The sequence below is a fragment of the Bos mutus genome, chromosome 1 (assembly GCF_027580195.1).
Source record: "Bos mutus isolate GX-2022 chromosome 1, NWIPB_WYAK_1.1, whole genome shotgun sequence".
Classification (NCBI taxonomy): domain Eukaryota; kingdom Metazoa; phylum Chordata; class Mammalia; order Artiodactyla; family Bovidae; genus Bos; species Bos mutus.
The window spans coordinates 135,965,134-135,985,302 of NC_091617.1; the positions used below are offsets into that span (position 1 = coordinate 135,965,134).

Consider the following 20,169-nt stretch of genomic DNA (forward strand, 5'->3'; position numbering starts at 1 on the left):
TTGTGTAACTTTTTCATCTTGATTAGTGCTGTGCAAAAGAACTTTCCAAAATGATGAAAATATTCTGTAGCTACACTGTCCAATTAGGTAGCTCTTTTGAGCACCTGAAATGTGGCTAATGAGCAACTGTAAACAGCCACGCTTGGTTAGTAGCCACCATACTGAAGAGAGTGCATTCTAGATTATGCAGCACAAGTATGCTGGAGTGAGATGTCCATTAGCCCCAAAATACTGTCATAACTGGTAAACTCAGAGCTCTAAAGCTTCCTAAGAAGAAAGCTGTGAGAAAATTCTTAGGAGAATGTCCTTCCATTCCTCTCTCTCTTCTCTTTTTTTAAGAGTTCCACAGACCTCTCTCATCTAGGATGGCCGCTGCACTTGCCTTTAAGGTTAGGGTAAATACTGTACTCCTAGGTCATTTAAAACTTTTACAGAGGTTCTTTTGTGGTCCAGTGGTTAAGAATCTGCCTTCCAGCCAGTGCAGGGGATACAGGTTTGATCCTTGGTCCCGCAAGATTCACACACTACTGAGGCCACGTGCTGCAACTATCCAGGACCAGAGGCCATGCTCCGCAACAAAGAGAAGCCACCACCATGAGTAGCCCCTGCTCACCGCAACTAGAGAAAGCCCACACACCGCAATGAAGACCCAATGCAGCCCAAAATTAATTAATTAATTAAAAAAACTTTTTAAAGCACCCTTAAACCTTCCAAGTACCTAAAAAGCCCCTTTGGATACCAGATTTAGATTAAAATCAGAATGAGCTCACATGTATGGTATGTTAGTGAAACTTGCAATTTAAGATTATTTTTTAAGTGAAACAAAGATGAGTATTTTTAATGATAAAAGATACAATTCACAAAGATAGACATCATAAGCTATAATAAGACATTTAACAACAAAAAATCAAAGATACGTAAAACAAAAATGAAAAAATATAAGGGAAAAGAAAAAAATATATAATCATAGTGAGATAATAGTAACATTTCTCTGAGAATATTTTATCAAGTGCAGAAAAAATAAGAATAGGAGCATCTTGAATGATGTCATTAATAATTTAAATATGCTAGATTTACATTAATGTTAACCTTATATCCTACACAAATATATTTAAAATTTTGTTATCTCATACGTTGTTATGTCCATAGGACATTTAGAAAAACTGGCAAAAAGGTAAACATTACTAAATTTCAAAAAGTAGACTTCTTTTTCTTGTGATCCAAATATATATATATTTACATACACATACATATTATTTTTGAAATTATGTTCCATTATAGTATATAACAAGATATTCACTATAGTTTCCTTTGCTGTGGAGTAAACCTTTGTTGCTTGCTGCATATATATTTTTTAATTACAAGTCTAGTTTTCTATTTTCACTAAGTCAAACAAGTAGAATCAAAATGTCACCAACTTTTTAGTTAGGCAAAAATTCATAAGTTTTCTAAAATATATATTATTTATGTATATGTATACAAAAGTTTTTCTACTACACTTGATAAAGGCTTGAGAAAGAACATTAAAAAAAAAAGAAACAGAGAAATTGGAAAACATTAAATAAATGAAATAGGAGCACTGAATATGAAATAGAAAAAGTGAAACAAACTCAATAAAAGTAAAAGATCTTCATACAGTCCAGTTGTTTTTAAACATGGCTGCTCATTAGAAATGTATCTGGAGTTCTGGCAAAAAAAAAAAAAAAAAGAAATACCTGGGCATCTGTGGTGGTGGTGGTTTAGTCGCTAAGTCGTGTCCAACTTAGTGCCCATGGACTGTAGCCTGCCTGCCTTCTCTGCCCATGGGATTCTCCTGGTAAGTATACTGGAGTGGGTTACCATTTCCTCTTCCAGAGGATCTTCCCAACCCAGAAATCGAACTCGGGTCTCCTACATTACAGGCAGATTCCAAGATAATTCTGATATGCATCTGGATTTGATCACAGGTTCTTTTATTTAATGGTAGTCTTCGTAATATAGAATTCCATTATTTTTCTATTAACCAATTGTGATACGATGGTACTGAGTAATAATAATTTTTCTTGTTGTTCAGTCACTAAGTTGTGTCCGACTCTTTGCGACCCCATGGACTGCAGCATGCCAGGCTTTCCTATCCTGCACCATCTCCTGGAGTTTGCTCAAGCTCACGTCCATTGAGTCAGTAATGCCATCTAACCATCTGATCCTCTGTCTCTCTCTTCTCCTTCTGCCCTCAATCTTTTCTTGCTTTCTTCTTTTTCAGAAATTTTATTTTTGGCAGCAGTGGGTCTTCGTTGCTTTGCACAGGCACATGGGCTCAGTACCTGAAGACCGCGGGCTCTAGAGCCATGGGCTCAGTGGTTGTTGTAATGGGATTAGATGCTCCACGGTATGTGGAATTTTCCTGCACCAGGGATTGAACCTATGTCCTCTGCAATGGCAGGCAGATTCTTATCCACTGCACCACAGGGAAATCCTGCTTTCACCTTCATGATTTTTTTTCATACAGAAACTTTTTTTAGGGAAGAAGAAACTAATAATGATAGGTCAGCTATTCCATATTATCATGGACTGCCTCAATATTAAATGGGTACCTAATGGTGTGCTGGGTTCAATGATATGGCAGTGAGTAAGAGTTCCTTAAAGACCTAGTTTCCTCTGGGCAGATATTTTATTTATTATTTAGTTAACCAATTTAGATATCTTAAATAAAACTTCAAAGTAGAGCTAAGACAACTGTCAGTCGTTGTAAGAAAGTTTATTTCAGACCTGAATACTCTTAACTAGCTTCTATCAATTAGACATGTAAAATATTATCAAGACAAAAAATATTATAAAAATACTGGGCACCATCACAAGGTCATATACTTCTGTCCCGAAATTCGTACTATTCATTTATCTCAAGAGAAAACTCAACATCACTTTTTTTTGTTAAGTACAGAAAAAGCTTGTGTTTATTATAAAATAATGGTTCTCAGGTGGTGCAGTAATAAAGAATTGGCCTGCCAATGCAAGCGGAGAAGGCAATGGCACCGCACTCCACTACTCTTGCCTAGAAAATCCCATGGACGGAGGAGCCTGGTAGGCTGTAGTCCATGGGGTCCATAAGAGTCGGACACGACTGAGCGACTTCCCTTTCACTTTTCACTTTCATGCACTGGAGAAGGAAATGGCAACCCACTCCAGTGTTCTTGCCTGGAGAATCCCAGAGACGGGGGAGCCTGGTGGGCTTCCGTCTATGGGGTCGCACAGAGTCGGACACGACTGAAGCAACTTAGCAGCAGCAGGCAACACAAGACATGCAGGTTCGACCCCTGGGTCAAGAAGATGCTCTGGAGTAGGAAATGGCAAACCACTCCAGTATTCTTGCCTGGAGATTTCTACAGACAGAGGAGCCTGGTGGGCTACAGTCCATGAGGTTGCAAAGAGTCAAATATTAATGAGCTGCTGAACACACACAATGGTTCTCTATTTTCCTGTGAAAATAAAAACCTTTGTGTATTTATTTTAAAGTTAACATCTTCAATCCTTTCAATGGATAGTCTATGCAACAGGTTTCAAATAACCCAAAAAGATCTAAACAGAGCTTAGAGATGGCTTTTGTTACCTCATCTAGTCCTCATAATATACAGCTTGAACTCCTATAGTACCCTGGGTAAAGCTGGCTACTTTTAATTGTTCACTAGCTGTGGACACTGCTGAACACACTGCTGTGTTCACAGCAGTGGTGCTGTGGAGAAGGCAATGGCACCCCACTCCAGTATTCTTGCCTGGAAAATCCCATGGATGGAGGAGCCTGGTGGGCTGCAGTCCATGGAGTCGCTAATAGTCGGACACAACTGAGCAACTTCATTTTCACTTTTCACTTTCATGCATTGGAGAAGGAAATGGCAACCCACTCCAGTGTTCTTCCCTGGAGAATCCCAGGGACAGGGGAGCCTGGTGGGCTGCCATCTTATGGGGTCGCATAGAGTCGGACACAACTGAAGCAACTTAGCAGCAGCAGCAGCAGTGTGGTGCTGGAGTGACTGTGAGGAGATACTCCACAACCAAGGGCAGAGAAGCCCCAGCAAGACAGTAGGCACTGGAGCAGTGACTGCACAGCCCTAGAGCCACTTTGAGGAGATACCCCACTCCCAAGGGCAAAGGAGAAGCCCCAGCAAGATGGTAGGAGGGACGAAATCAAGTTTAGAAACAGACCTCATACCCGCCAGAGAGGCTCAGAGAACTCAAACAAACCTTTTGCACACCAGAACCCATAGACCCCACAGAGACTGAAAGAGAACTGTCTCTGAGTGTCTCCTGTGGAGGGAAGGGTCAAAAGTGGTCAAAAGGGGCAGGCGTTCTGGGTGCAGCAGACTAGGGTATGGCATAAGTCTCTTGGAAGAGGTCGCCATTAACCACACCACAGAGCTGCCAGAACTTACATAGGACTGGGGAAACAGACTCCTGGAGGGCAGAAACAGAACTCTGTGCACACCATGACCCAGGAGAAAGGAGAAGTGACCGAGACACAAGAGACTGGCCTAGACTTACCCATGAGCATCTAGGAGTCTCCGGCAGAGGCCTGGGTCAGCAGTGGCCTTCTGTAGGTTTGGGGGAACTGAGTATAGTAGTGCATGCATGGGAACTTTTGAAGGAGGTCACCATTATCTTCATTACCTCCACCATGGTTTCAGTTCAGTTCACTCTGTTGTGTCCGACTCTTTGTGATCCCATGCATTGCAGCACACCAGGCCTCCCTGTCCATCACCAACTCCCAGAGTTCACTCAAACTCATGTCCAGTGAGTTGGTGATGCCATCCAACTATCTCAACCTCTGTGGTCCTCTTCTCCTCCCGCCTTCAATCTTTACCATCATCAGGGTCTTTTCCAATAAGTCAGTTCTTCACAGCAGGTGGCCAAAGGATTGGAGTCTCGGCTTCAGCCTCAGTCCTTCCAATGAATACTCAGGACTGATCTCCTTTAAGATGGACTGGTTGGATCTCCTTGCAGTCCAAGGGACTCTCAAGAGTGTTCTATAGCACCACAGTTCAAAAGCATCAATTCTTTGGTGCTCAGATTTCTTCATATTTCAACTCTCACATCCATACATCACTACTGGAAAAACCACAGCCTTGACTAGACAGACCTTTGTTGGCAAAGTAATGTCTATGCTTTTGAATATGCTATCTAGATTGGTCATAACTAAGTGTCTTTTAATTTCATGGCTGCAATCACCATCTGCAGTGATTTTGGAGCCCCAAAAAATAAAGTCTGACACTGTTTCCCCATCTATTTCCCATGAAGTGATGGGACCAGATGCCATGATCTTTGTTTTCTGAATGTTGAGCTTTAAGCCAACTTTTTCACTCTCCTCTTTCACTTTCATCAAGAGGCTCTTTAGTTCTTCTTCACTTTCTGCCATAAGGGTGGTGTCATCTGCATATCTGAGGTTACTGATATTTCTCCCAGCAATCTTGATTCCAGCCTGGCATTTCTCATGATGTATTCTGCATATAAGTTAAACAAGCAGAATGACAATATACAGCCATGATGTACCCCGTGCTCTATATGAAACCGGTCTGTTGTTCCATGTCCAGTTCTAATTGTTGCTTCCTGACCTGCATACAGATTTCTCAAGAGGGAGGTCAGATGGTCTGGTATTCCCATCTCTTTCAGAATTTTCCACAATTGTGGTTATCCACATAGTCAAAGGCTTTGGCATAGTCAATAAAGCAGAAATAGATGATTTTCTGGAACTCTTGTCAGTTTTTCGATAATCCAACGGATGTTGACAATTTGATCTCTGGTTCCTCTGCCTTTTCTAAAACCAACCTGAACAGCTAGAATTTCACGATTCACATACTGTTGAAGCCTGGCTTGGAGAATTTTGAGCATTAATTTACTAGCATGTGAGATGAATATGATTGTGCAGTAGTTTGAGCATTCTCTGGAATTGCCTTTCTTTGGGATTGGAATGAAAACTGACATTTTCCAGTCCTGTTGGAACTAGTCCTGTTGGAACCAGGAAAAACACTGCTGAGTTTTCCAAATGTGCAGGCTCATTGAGTGCACCACTTTCACAGCATCACCTTTTACGACTGAAATAGCTCAACTGGAATTCCATCACCTCCACTAGCTTTGTTCATAGTGATGCTTTCTAAGGGCCACTTGACTTCGCATTCCAGGATGTCTGGCTCTAGATGAGTGATCACAGCATTGTGATTATCTGGGTGGTGAAGATGTTTTTTGTAGAGTTCTTCTGGGTATTCTTGCCACCTCTTCTTAATATCTTCTGCTTCTGTTAGGTCCATACCATTTCTGTCCTTTATTGGGCCCATCTTTGCTTTTGAACTGTGGTGTAGAAGACTCTTGAGAGTCCCTTGGACTGCAAGGAGAGCCAACCAGTCCATTCTAAAGGAGACCAGTCCTGGGTGTTCATTGGAAGGATTGAAGCTAAAGCTGAAATTCCAATACTTTGGCCACCTCATGCAAAGAGTTGACTCATTGGAAAAGACTGATGCTGGGAGGGACTGGGGGCAGGAGGAGAAGGGGACGACAGAGGATGAGACGGCTGGATGGCATCACCGACTCAATGGACATGAGTGTGAGTAAACTCTGGGAGTTGGTGATGGACAGGGAGGCCTGGCGTGCTGTGATTCATGGGGTCGCAAAGAGCTGAACACGACAACTGAACTGAACTGAACTGAACTTGCATGAACTGTTTTCTTGGTATATCTAATTTTCTTGAGGAGATCTCCAGTCTTTCCCATTCTATTGTTTTCCTCTATTTCTTTGCAGTGATCACTGAGGAAGGCTTTCTTATCTCTCCTTGCTATTCTTTGGAACTCTGCATTCAAATGGGTATATCTTTCCTTTTCTCCTTTGCTTTTTACTTCTCTTCTTTTCACAACTATTTGTAAGGCTTCCTCAGACAACCATTTTGCCAGTTTGCCTTTCTTTTTCTTTGGGATGGTCTTGATCACTGCCTCCTGTACAGTGTCACCAACCTCCATCCATAGTTCTTCAGGCACTCTGTCTATCTGATCTAATCCCTTTAATCTATTTCTCACTTCCATGGGGTATAATCATAAGGGATTAGATTTAGCTCATACCTGAATAGTCTGGCCTGACGAATTCCTGGACTGTACAACCCATGGGTTTGCAAAGAATCAGACACAACTGAGCAACTTTCACTTTCACTAACTGAGCTATGCTCAGTTAAGTGACTTTCACTTTCACTAACTTCGTCTATGTCACTGTAGAGTGACACTAGCAAATCTGTACTCGTCACATAACTAATCATTTTAACCAAACCTTTGCAAGCAGTAAAACGTCTCAGAATCTGCAAAAAAGGCAGTAGAACAGCATTTTAGCTGGCTTCTAAGATTGCATTCCAGGGTGTAACAGGGACACAGAAACCCTAAGAAAATTATCTGTTTTGGGCAGAAAGAAGGAAGAAGATATACTAGGTCCCTGGGGCACATTAGCTAATCAATTAAATTTAAAAGGGATCTGATAATCTGGCCACTGCCTGAGGGAGCAGCCCAAGTCCAAGCTCAGGGCTGCCAAGAGGAGCTACCCCAGGTCCAAGGGGTTGCCAGGAGGAGCTACCCCACGTCCAAGGTAAGAAGCAGAGGCTGCGCTTTGCTGGAGCAGCCATGAAGAGATACCCCACATCCAAGGTAAGAGAAACCCAAGTTAAGATGGTAGGCGCTGAGAGAGGGCATCAGAAGGCAGACAGACTAAAACCACAGTCACAGACAACTAGCCAACCTGATCACACGGACCACAGCTTGTCTGACTCAATAAAACTAAGCCATGCAGTGTGAGGACATCCAAGACGGAGGGGTCGTGGTGGAGAGGTCTGACAGAATGTGGTCCACTGGAGAAGGGAATGGCAAACCACTTCAGTATTCTTGCCTTGAGAACCCCAAGAACAGTATGAAAAGGCAAAAAGTTAGGACACTGCACGATGAACTCCCCAGGTCGGTAGATGCCCAATATGCTACGGGAGATCAGTGGAGAAGTAACTCCAGAAAGAACGAAGAGAAGAAGCCAAAGAAAAAACAACACCCAGTTGTGGATTTGACGGGTGATAGAAATAAGGTCCGATGCTCTAAACAGCAATATGGCATAGAAACATGGAATGTCAGGTCCATGAATCAAGGCAAATTGGAAGTGGTCAAACAGGAGATGGCAAGAGTGAACGTCAACATTCTAGGAATCAGCGAACTAAGATGGACTAGAATGGGTGAATTTAATTCAAGATGACCATGATATCTACTACTGTGGGCAGGAATCCCTTAGAAGAAATGGAGAAGCCATCATAATCAACAAAAGAGTCTGAAATACAGTACTTGGATGCAATCTCAAAAACGACAGAATGATCTCTGTTCGTTTCCACAGCAAACCATTCAATATTACAGTCATATCCAAGCCTATGCCCGAAGCAGTAACGCTGAAGAAACTGAAGTTGAACGGTTCTATGAATACCTACAAGACCTTTTAGAACTAACACCCAAAAAAGATGTCCTTTTCATTATAGGGAACTGGAATGCAAAAGTAGGAAGTCAAGAAATACCTGCAGTAACAGGCAAATTTGGCTTCAGAGTACAAAATGAAGCAGGGCAAAGGCTAAGAGAACGCACTGGTCATAGCAAACACCCTCTTCCAACAACACAAGAGAAGACTCTATACATGGACATCACCAGACAGTCAACACCGAAATCAGGTAGATTATAGATTATATTATTTGGAGCCAAAGATGGAGAAGCTCTATACAGTCAGCAAAAACAAGACCGGGAGCTGACTGTGGCTCAGGTCATGAACTCCTTATTGTCAAATTCAGACTTAAATTAAAGAAAGTGGGGAAAACCACTAGACCATTCACGTATGACCTAAACCACATCCCTTTTGATTATACAGAGCAAGTGAGAAATAGATTTAAGGGACTAGATCTGATACACAGAGTGCCTGATGAACTATGGACGGAGGTTGATGACACTGTACAGAAGACAGGAATCAAGACCATCCCTGAGAAAAAAGAAATGCAAAAGGCAAAATGGCTGTTTGAGGAGGCCTTAAAAATAGCTGTGAAAAAAAGAGAAACGAAAAGCAAAAGAGAAAAGGAAAGATACACCCATTTGCATGCAGAGTTCCAAAGAACAGCAAGGAGAGATAAGAAAGCCTTCCTCAGTGATCAATGCAAAGAAATAGAGGAAAAACAATAGAATAGGAAAGACTAGAGATCTCTTCAAGAAAATTAGGGGAACAATTCATGCAAAGATGGGCTTGATAAAGGACAGAAATGGTATGGACCTAACAGAAGCAGAAGATATTAAGAAGTGGTGGCAAGACTACACAGAAGAACTGTACAAAAAAGATCTTCATGACCCAGATAATCACAATGGTGTGTCACTCACCTAGATCCAGACATCCTGGAATGTGAAGTCAAGAGGGCCTTAAGAAGCATCTCTACGAAGAAAGCTAGTGGAGGTGATGGAATTCCAGTTGAGCTATTTCAAATCCTAAAAGATGATGCTGTGAAAGTGCTGCACTCAATATGTCAGCAAATTTGGAAAACTCAGCAGTGGCCACAGGACTGGAAAAGGTCAGTATTCATTCCAAACCCAAAGAAAGGCAATGCCAAAGAATGCTCAAACTACCACACAATCACATTTATCTCACACGCTCGTAAAGTAATGCTCAAAATTCTCCAAGCCAGGCTTCAGCAATACATGAACTGTGAACTTCAATATGTTCAAGCTGGTTTTGAAAAAGCAGAGGAACCAGAGATCAAATTGCCAACATCTGCTGGATCATCAAAAAAGCAAGACAGTTCCAGAAAAACATCTATTTCTGCTTTATTGACTATGCCAAAGCCTTTGACTGTGTGGATCACAATAAACTGTAGAAAATTCTGAAAGAGATGGGAATACCAGACCACCTGACCTGCCTCTTGTGGAACCTATATGCAGGTTAGGAAGCAACATTTAGAACTGGACATGGAACAACAGCCTGGTTCCAAATAGGGAAAGGAGTACGTCAAGGCTGTATATTGTCACCCTGCTTATTTACCTTATATGCAGAGTACATCATGAGAAACACTGGGCTGAGGAAGCACAAGCTGGAAACAAGATTGCTGGGAGAAATATCAATAACCTCAGATATGCAGATGACACCACCCTTATGGCAGAAAGTGAAGAAGAGCTAAAGAGCCTCTTGATGAAAGTGAAAGCGGAGAGTTAAAAAGTTGGCTTAAAGCTCAACATTCAGAAAACGAAGATCATGGCATCTGGTCCCATCACTTCATGGCAAATAGATGGGGAAACAGTGGAAATAGTGACAGACTTTTCTATTTTGGGAGGCTCCAAAATCACTGCAGATGGTGATGGCAGCCATGAAATTAAAGATGCTTGCTCCGTGGAAGAAAAGCTATGACCAATCTAGACAGCATATTAAAAAGCAGAGACATTACTTTGCCAACAAAGTTATATCTAGTCAAAGCTATGGTTTTTCCATAGTCATGTATGGATGTGAGAGTTAGACCATAAAGAAAACCAATGCTTTTGAACTGTGGTTTTGGAGAAGACTCTTGAGGGTCCCTCGGACTGCAAGGAGATCCAGCCAGTCAATCCTCAAGGAAATCAGTCCGAATATTCATTGGAAGAACTGATGCTGAAGCTGAAACTTCAATACTTTGGCCACCTGATGCAAAGACCTGACTCATTGGAAAAGACCTTGTTTCTAGTGAAGACTGAAGGCAGGAGAAGGGGATGACCGAGGTTGATATGGCTGGATGGCATCACCGACTTGATGGACAGGACTTTGAGTAAGCTCTGGGAGTTGATGATGGACAGGGAAACCTGGTGTGCTGCAGTGCATGGGGCTGCAAAGAGTGGGACATGACTGAGTGCCTGAACTGATCTGAACTGGGTCCCCAGTAATATTAAACAGGAGGTACAAAGACTTGCCCCATGCTCCCAGTCCTCCCCCTCCACATCCTTCCCCTTTACCAAGAACCCCCACCAGAGAGATTTGTTACATCTGTATCTGATCAGTGTACATTGATACATCAGTATCCAACAAAATCTCAGCTGATACTAGAGTTCACTCTTGGGTGTCTCACATTCTATGCTTTGGACAAGGGATCCAAGTGTATCTACCAATACAGTATCATGGAGTAGTTTCACATTCCTAAAAATCTTCTGAACTCTATTTATCCTTTCTTCCCTGCTACAAACCTTGGATGCCACTGATCTTTTTACTTTCTATAAAGTATCCCTTTTCTACAATGCTATATAGTTGGAATTATACAGCACATAGCCTTCACAGATTAGCTTCTTTCACTTAGTATTTAAGTTTTAAGTTAAATTTAAGTTTCTTCCATCTCTTTTCATGACTTGATGGTTCATTTCTTTTTAGCACTGATTAATATTCATTGTCTGCATATATTAATTTACTCATTCACCTACTGAAAGACCTTTTGGTTGCTTTCAAGTTTGGTAATTATGAATAAAGATGCTATAAACATCTGTGTGCAGGCTTCTGTGCAATGTAAGAATGTAAATTCTCAGCTTCCCTGGGTAAATTTAGTGTAACTGCTGGATCATATGATAAGAGACCTGGAGGAGGGCATGGCAACCCACTCCAGTATTCTTGCTTAGAGAATCCCCTGACAAAGCCTGATAAACTATGGTACACAGGATTGCAAATAGCTGGATAGGACTCAAGCAATTTAGCACCCACATGCATGGTAAGAGAACGTTGAGTGTTGTAAGAAACCACAGAACTATCTTCCCAAGAAGCTGTACCATTTCACATTTCCACCAGCAATAAAGGAGAGTTCCTGTTGCTTCACATCCTCACCAGCATTTGGAGTTGTCAAGTGTTCTGGATTTTGGCCAGTTAACTCTACATTCGCATTTTCCCGAATTACTTGTAAACTGCATATTTTCTTGTTTTCTCTTTTATGGCCATGCCGCATGGCATGTGGGATTGTAGTTCCCAGGCCAGTGGAAGCACAGAACTCTAACCACCAGACCACCAAGAAATTCCCGGCATATTTTCTTTGGTGAGGTCTCTGGTAAGATTTTTGGCTCACTTTTTAATCAAGTTGTTTGTTTTTTCACTCGTTAAGTTTTAAGGGTTCTTTGCACAGTAGAACAGTTATCTTTTGCAGTTATTTTCTCCCAAATTGTCTTCACATTCTCTTGATAGTGTCTTTCAGGAAGCATAAGTTTTCAACTTTAATGTAGTCCACTCATCAATTCATTTTTTCATGACTATTACCTTTGGTGTTGTATCTAAAACATCATCACCAAACCTAAGGTAATCTGGATGTTCTCCCATGTTTTCTAGGAGTTTTATAATTTTGCATTTCACATTTTGGTCTGTGATCTGAAATTTGAGTTAATCTGAGTTAATCTTGTGAAGGATGTAGAATCCAGGCCTAGATTCATTTTTTTGCAAGTGGATATCCAGGTGTCAAGTATTATTTGCTGAAAAGATTCTGTACTTTAGTTGGTGGGATGGCGGGGGGAGGAGGGTAGAAGGTATGGAGAGAGTAGCAAGGAAACATTAAAAAAAAAAAAAAGACTGTGCTTTTAATAGAACATTGTGCATAAAATATAAAATTCCTATAAGGAGATGTGGTCCTATTTGCACTTCTGAAAGATATTCAAATATCAAGATTGCCTGATAAGCACTAAGAGATGTACAAAGAAAACACAAAGACAATTCAGGATGGACTCATATCTCTGGTTTAGAGGCTGGCAGGGGCAAGGGCTAAAATCAACAAAGCAGGGGAAAAAAACCTCAGGATTCCTAGACTTATTAGAGTTGGTGAGGTGTGTTAGTAACAGGCAGCTAAAGAGAAGAGTCTCTCTTCCTTGTCTAACTCTATTCCTACTTACAAGAGAAAGGAATCAGAAATTCACCAGCTTCCCTTACCCTTAACTCTTATCTCAAATTTCCTGTATCAAGTCATTCCAGGGGGCTATAAATATAGTGGGTATCTGCCAATGACTTATCACAGACATATCCCAATGTAGTGAAGCTAAAGTCCTGTTCAGATACTAAAATCCTACTTTTAAATTCAGAGCATTTGCTGCAATTAATGTATGCAAATATTAAAGTGATCCACAGGCAGATTTTCCATGTAATTTCCATTCAGGAAAAAATTAAGTACCTAATTTTCAACATTACTCTGAAGTTTTTCGTAGAGAATCTTCACTTCTGTTTAACTGAAATGCATGAATCTTCCTTTTATCAGAAATGACTTGCCAGGTCAAAAAGGAAACTTTGCTCTTTAATGAAAGAAAGCGTTTTTTATTAATGAAATCTCCTACTTCTCGCTGTTTCTAGAACAAAGATAAAATTTAATTGTGTACAAGTGGGAAAATGACAAGCACAGCAGAAAAGCTACTTTGCCAGCTGAAGGGTCTACAATGATGGTGAACAGACCCAAATCATTAAAAAATAAGTAGTGCCTGCAAAGTGAAACATGAAAACTATTATAAAGGTAACATGAAATAAGTGACATGAATATCCCCAAGGGAAATACCTGGAGAGGTTATCTTTAATTTAGGTATACTAAGAGAAAGAAAAATATTTGACCATCTTTACTGTCACTACCAATAACATTTTTCTGAAATGTTGGGGTTGAGACGGGATCTCTTAAAACCAAGGCCCTAAAGCCCCCATATCACACACAAAATTTGTTGTATGCAGATATATGTTCTAAAGAGAAGGTTCATATAACAACTCTAAAACAAAAGAAAAATTTCAATGTGGGGACATTTATTATTTCATAAGACCGATGAGAAATACTTTAAACTTAGATTAGAATTGACTACATAAAACTGTTGTTGTTAGTCACTCAGTTGTGTCCAATTCTTTGCAACCCCATGAACTATAGCCCACCAGGATCCTCTGTCCATGGAATTTTCCAGGCAAGAATATTGCAGTAGGTTGCCATTCTGTTTTCCAGGGGATCTTTCCGACCCACGGACTTAACCTGGGTCATCTGCTTTGCAGACAGATTCTTTACCAGCTGAGCTACCAGGGAAGGGCTACATAAAATAGGTGATATAGTATAAGATTCAGTGCCACATAATAATATATATAACATAATGAAATAACTATCACTATCTGGGAAATGTAGGACTTTTGAAAGGAAAAGTAAAAGTGTAGTTGCTCAGTCATGTCCAACTCTTTGCAACCCCATGGACTGTAGCCCACTAGGCTCCACTGTCTGTGGAATTTTCCCAGCAAGAATATTGGAGTAAGTTGCCATTTCCTTCTCCAAGAGATCTTGCTGACCCAGGGATCAAACTCACATCTCCTGCATCTCCTGCATTGGCAGGACGATTGGATTGCTTACCACTGAGCTACTTGGGAAGCCCTAGATATCCACATACAAAAGAATAAAGATGGATCCCTACTACCCACTATACACAAAAGTTACCCAAAATCAAAACTATAAAACTCTTAGAAGAAAACAAAGGAATAAATCTTTGAGACCTTGAATTAGGTAATGGATAACAACACAAAAAGCTCAAGTGGCAATAGAAAGAAACAGATAAACTCGATTTCATCAAAATTAAAAACTTCATACTTCAAAGCACACCATCAAGAAAATGAAAAGACAAGCCACCGAACAGGAGAAAATATCTGCAAATCATATCTCTATAAGAGACTTGTGTTCACAATACATACGGAACTCATGTAACTCAACAAATAACCCAGTTAAAAAATGGGTAAATTATTTGAATAGACATTTCATGATATATATACACAAATGGCAAATACGCATGAAAAGATACTCAACAGCCTAGTCATCAGGGAAATGCAAATCAAAACCACAATGAGATACCATTTCATACCCACTAGGATGCCTAAAATAAAAAGACAGACAATAACAAGTGTCGGTTAAGATGTAGAGAAATTGGAATCCTCATACACTGATGGCAGGATTATAAAATGCTGCAGCCACCTGGAAAACAATTTGCCTGTTCCTCAAAAAGTTAAACACAGAGTTATCATATACTTCCATATAACTCCATAGACCATCAATTCCACTCCTAGGTACATACTCAAGAGAACTGGAAATATAGATTCACCAGTAAACTTGTATGTAAACATTTATAGTAGTGCTATTCTATTCATAACAGTAGAAAAAGTAGGAACAATATAAACATCCATCAACACAAAATGTGGCATACCCATACAATACATTTAACAATAAAAAAAAATGAAGTAATGACATGTACTTGGATATACATGGATAAACCTTGATAACATGTTAAGTGAAAGAAGACAGTCATGAAAGATTACATATTGGATGAATCCATTTATATGAGATGTCCTAACTAAGAAAATACAGAAACAGAAAATAGATTAGAGGCTGACAGATGCAGGGAATAAGAGAAGGGAGGGAAGGAACTGCTAATATTTTTAAAGGAGTACTCTTGAGAGGTGAGGAAAGTGTTCTAAAAAGAGTTGTGATGGTTCACAACTCTATGAAATATACTAAAAACCACTGAATTGTACACTTTTAAAAGTTTTATGTTATATAAATTTTATCAATAAAGGTGTCGTAAAAACAAAACAAATTTCAAGGTGTGAATTAGAGGGAAGGAATTGTGCTTACAGCACAGAGATAGTTCTGCTCCTAATAATTACAAAGAAGGAAAGAAAAAAAAAAAGGACTGTCTTAAGGCATAGTCACCACTAAGAACATTAAAAAAATTTTTTCCAGATGATCACAATTACAACAAGCTCGCAAAGCAAAAAGTATTATAGTTATTTTGTTCTTTAGAATTCAACAGAATGCTATAATTGCATTTAAAAAACAAAAGTTATATTACGATGATTAGAGCAATCTAAAATTTGAGGAAAAGATAAAGATCATTTAAATATACAACACTTTTTAAGGTTTACTGAAAGAATTAAAGAGTCATACTACTCTGGATATGCCAATATTCTAACTTTGCTTAATGAAATTAACTGAAGAAAAAAATTTCAAGACAAGTATTCTACAAGGATAACAATTAAGTAGCTCATACAGAGCTTCTAAAAGGAAACAAAATTAAACACTCAAATCTTTCAAAATTAGTCAGTTCATTAATGCAAACCAGAAACACTACAGAATTCAGATGTTGCACCATTCTAAGAAGTAACAACACTATTACCTAAAAAATGGAAAGTTAAGAATAAGAACTATGGCACTCTCTCTCCTCATCTTCCGGCTGGGGGGCGGGGATTAAGAACTAAAGTTATGGTTTTGTGCACATGTCACGTTTTTATCTTAGTCTGAGGCCTGATTTGGAATAATGTGGTCACCTATTTGTCAAACTGTGGCATACTCATTTTACTAATTACTACTCAAAATGACAACAAACTAAACTTCTTTGTAATGATCAGAAAGTGCCATTCATTGAAGACTGAATGTATTTAAGGTATAATTTTAAAACCTTCACACACTCCATATCAATTCATTTAATCCTTATATCAATCAGACGGCTAGGAATTACTATCCATTTTATAGCAGGAAACAGGAACCATTTACACCTCAGTCTGGCCAGGCAAGCTACTGAGAAATGTCATCAACCCCTCCCAAGGAAAAGATCAAAACCAATTTTTAAATTTCATTACAGGTTAAAGGAAAAAATACAAAATGCACTAATTGGCATATTTTCTTTGACTGTCAAATGGATGTGAAAATGTATTGATAACATGTAGGCTCATCTCTAGGTGATAAAGTTGTGAAGTAACACTCCGCTACTACAAAAACTCATCCTTAAGTGACAGCATTCAAGACTACGGATAATCGGTTTCTTTTCCTTTTAATTCTTATCCAAATTCCTTCCGAAAACAGAGAAAACCAGACATATCAAAAGAAAAAGTAGTTTTCAAAATACTCTATAGAAGAACAGAAAAGTAAAACCAACAAATACTTACTTCCCCCTCCATGAATGTTTTGTTGTGTAGAAACATGCTAAATCCTTATTTTCCTTAATAATGTTCATTTTGTGCTGAATCCTGAAAGATAAAAATATGGGTAAATTTTGTAACAGTGCTAACCTTAAGAATTTTTCCTGAATCTCCCACACCATATTTTCATAGACTGCCATATGGTACTGATTTTAAGACAGCCACTTTTTCTACAAGACCATAAGGATGGTCTGTTCACCTCTCTATCAGAGAGCCTTTAGCACACTATATTGTCACAGCTCTTTTCCACTATGCTCAGTTTGAGGACAACAATTGCCCTCGTATCAACATCCCAAGAATAGAGAATCTAGTAAAAAGTGTTAAAGTAAATGAATCTTTAAATCTCACACTGCCAAACAATATTTTAACACATGACTGTCAAGTGTCAAACCAATTCTAAAAGGTTTTTGTCTAGCTGCTAAGTGCTGGCCATCTTGCTGTTACTGTCACTTTAAAGGGAACTTACTATAAATAAGGTTTAACTTGAACAATATTCTCATTATAAAAGTAATTTAGTAAAAGTTAAAATGTTAGTCACTCAGTCATGTCCAGCTCTTTCAGAACCCATGGACTTGCAGCCCACCAGGCTCCTCTGCCCACGGAATTCTCCAGGCAAGAATACTGGAGTGGGTTGCCATTCCCTTCTCCAGGGGATCTTCCCAACCCAGGGAGTGAACCTAGATCTCCTGCATTGCAGGCAGATTCTTGACTGTCTGAGCCACAAGGAAGCCCAAAAGTAATTTAAGTACATAGTAAAAACATTTTTAATGTTCATAAAGTAACTCATCTTTCATCCTAGCATCCAAAGATACTAACTTTCCTTCTTCCAGCTAGGAAAAAAAATGTCTTTTTAAACAAAATTGAGGCTGTCATTTATACCATTTAGCTTGTTTTCACAGAATATTAACCTTTTTCCAAGGAATTAAACATTCTTTGAGAAAAAGATTTTTAAGTCACAAGAACAATGTTACTCAAAGTGTACCTGTAAACATCAAGTGCAGAAATTAAGTGTTCAGAAATGCTTGTTACAGTTTGGTTAGTGAACTCTCTGATTAAACAGGATATAGAAAGTTGAGGATTGCTGACTTGTATGATAAATCACACATGGTATGAGCTTCCTAACAGCCACAGGAAGAGGGACAATGCTATGTGCAATATTTCAAGATTAGTTTGTTGACTGTAACCCTGAAGTGTATAAAATCCAGAATCCATTTAGCTCACGAAAAAATTTCAGTTTATCTAACTTTACACAACTAATTGTACAAACTGGCTACTAATGAAAGACTAATGATAAATTCTGAAAATATTACATCATTTGCTTCATACTGAATATGATCATTTTACTTCTTTTGTCACTTGGGTACTACTTCCTATCCTTAATAATTAGAAATACACTCTAAAAAATATTGTAGAATACATAAAGTGTCAATAATGCAAACTGAATGGTTATAATTATGGCTTACTTAGCTTTCTAAACATCTTTATACATCTAAACTTTTTTAATCAACAAGTATTCTTTTCATAAATAGAATAAAACTATTTTTCATTCAAAAACATTTTTATCACAGCTTTTTGAGACAATTCACACACCTTAAAATTCACCTCTTTAGAAGTATACAATTCAGAGTTTTGGTATGTTCACAGAGTTCTACAACGAATACACTATTTTTATCATTCCAACAAGAAACCCTGCTGGCAGCCACTCCCGGTCCCCTCACACCCACTACCTGGCAACCATCTACTTTCTGTCACTATGGACCTATTATGGAATCCCATACAAACAGATTCATAAAATGTGTTGTCTTTGTGACTGGCTTCTTTCACTTAGCATAACAAGCAAAACATTTTCAGTTTATCCATATTGTGGCATGCATCCGTTTCCTATTGTATAGAAACACCACATTTTGTATAACCATTCATCAGCTGATGGACATGTGTGTTGTTTCCATGCATGCATGCTAAGTCGCTGCTAACAGGTACTTCCAAATAAGGTTTTGTCAAACCTTCTGGAAAAACATCAATTCATGCTCTGAGGAATAATAAGAGAACCACAAGGAACAGCAAATTTAGAGAAACCTTTATTGTCACCAGAGAGAAATTTCTCTTAACAGTCAATGACATCTTCCTACTAGTATGTATAGACAGCTAAATATAGGCCTGTCAGCTGGTGTGCTGTTCTGTTTTTTTCTAGATCGTGTATCTGAAATGACACAGGCAGCCAACCAAGAATTATTAAACCAGCAAACATTATTCCTGCCTTCTGAGTCATCTGTAGTAAATGATATTGCTGGAAAGAAACTTAGAGAAGATCTCTGAAAATGTGCCAAACAAGTGAAAAATTATAGGTCTACAGAGGTATATTCCCCTCATATACAGTAATTGAAGATTGGGGAAAAAAAGAAAAAACGGAGGACAGAAAAGGTAAATGGCTGACATTGAAGAGTGGAGTTTGGATTCAGAGTTCACAATTTAAGATGGGAATGACTGACTGAACTCTGGCCTCTCTAGGAGAAACTGACAAGAAAGAAAATGCGTTTGAGTGAAGACTGGCTGATATCATCAAGGGACTGTAAAAGGAAAGTGAGAGAAAAATATAAAATTTTAAAATGACAATCACAAAGAACTTAGGACATGATCTAATAAATCTGTAGGGAGTCTGGGGGGAAATAATCTAGTAACAACAAAAACAACAAAGCATACTGAAGAATCAAAAAAATAAACCTAAAGAATGATCTCATCACTGATTTGGGGGAACAAGTAACTCAAACGAACCTTTTAGGAGGGGAATTAAGAAAGCTTATCTACAACTTTTTGGAGACTTATGAATTCAGGGGTGATAAAAGCACTAGATGCCCGAAAGTTCCTAGGTTAGGATAGATAAAGGGACAAAGGAAGAGCAGATACAACACATTAATATAAAATTAATATAAAACTGAAGACACATAAATGGTACACAGGTATATGAAAAGATGTTCTATGTCATTATCAGGGAGATGCAACTCAAACTCAAAACTACAAGAAGATACTGCCTCACACCTGTTAGGATGGCTATTATCAAAAAAAAAATAAATAAAGTTCTGGCAAGCATGTAAAGAAACTTGATCCTTTGTACATTGTTGATGAGAATGTAAAATGGTGTGTTATGGAAAACAGTATGAAGTTGCTCAAAAAATTAAAAAATAGAATTATTAGGGAATTCCATGGTTGCCT

At 39.0% G+C, this 20,169-nt stretch overlaps 1 protein-coding gene across 1 annotated transcript in view; it reads right to left on the minus strand.

The window, feature by feature from the left end:
* DNAJC13 (DnaJ heat shock protein family (Hsp40) member C13) overlaps nucleotides 1–20,169 on the minus strand; it is a 162,160-nt gene that overhangs the window by 116,590 nt on the left and 25,401 nt on the right. The window contains exon 2 of the mRNA XM_005906542.3: nucleotides 16,927–17,007. Within this exon, the coding sequence (XP_005906604.2) occupies nucleotides 16,927–16,994 (68 nt within the window). The 5' untranslated portion in view covers nucleotides 16,995–17,007. The remainder of the gene's footprint in view (nucleotides 1–16,926; nucleotides 17,008–20,169) is intronic.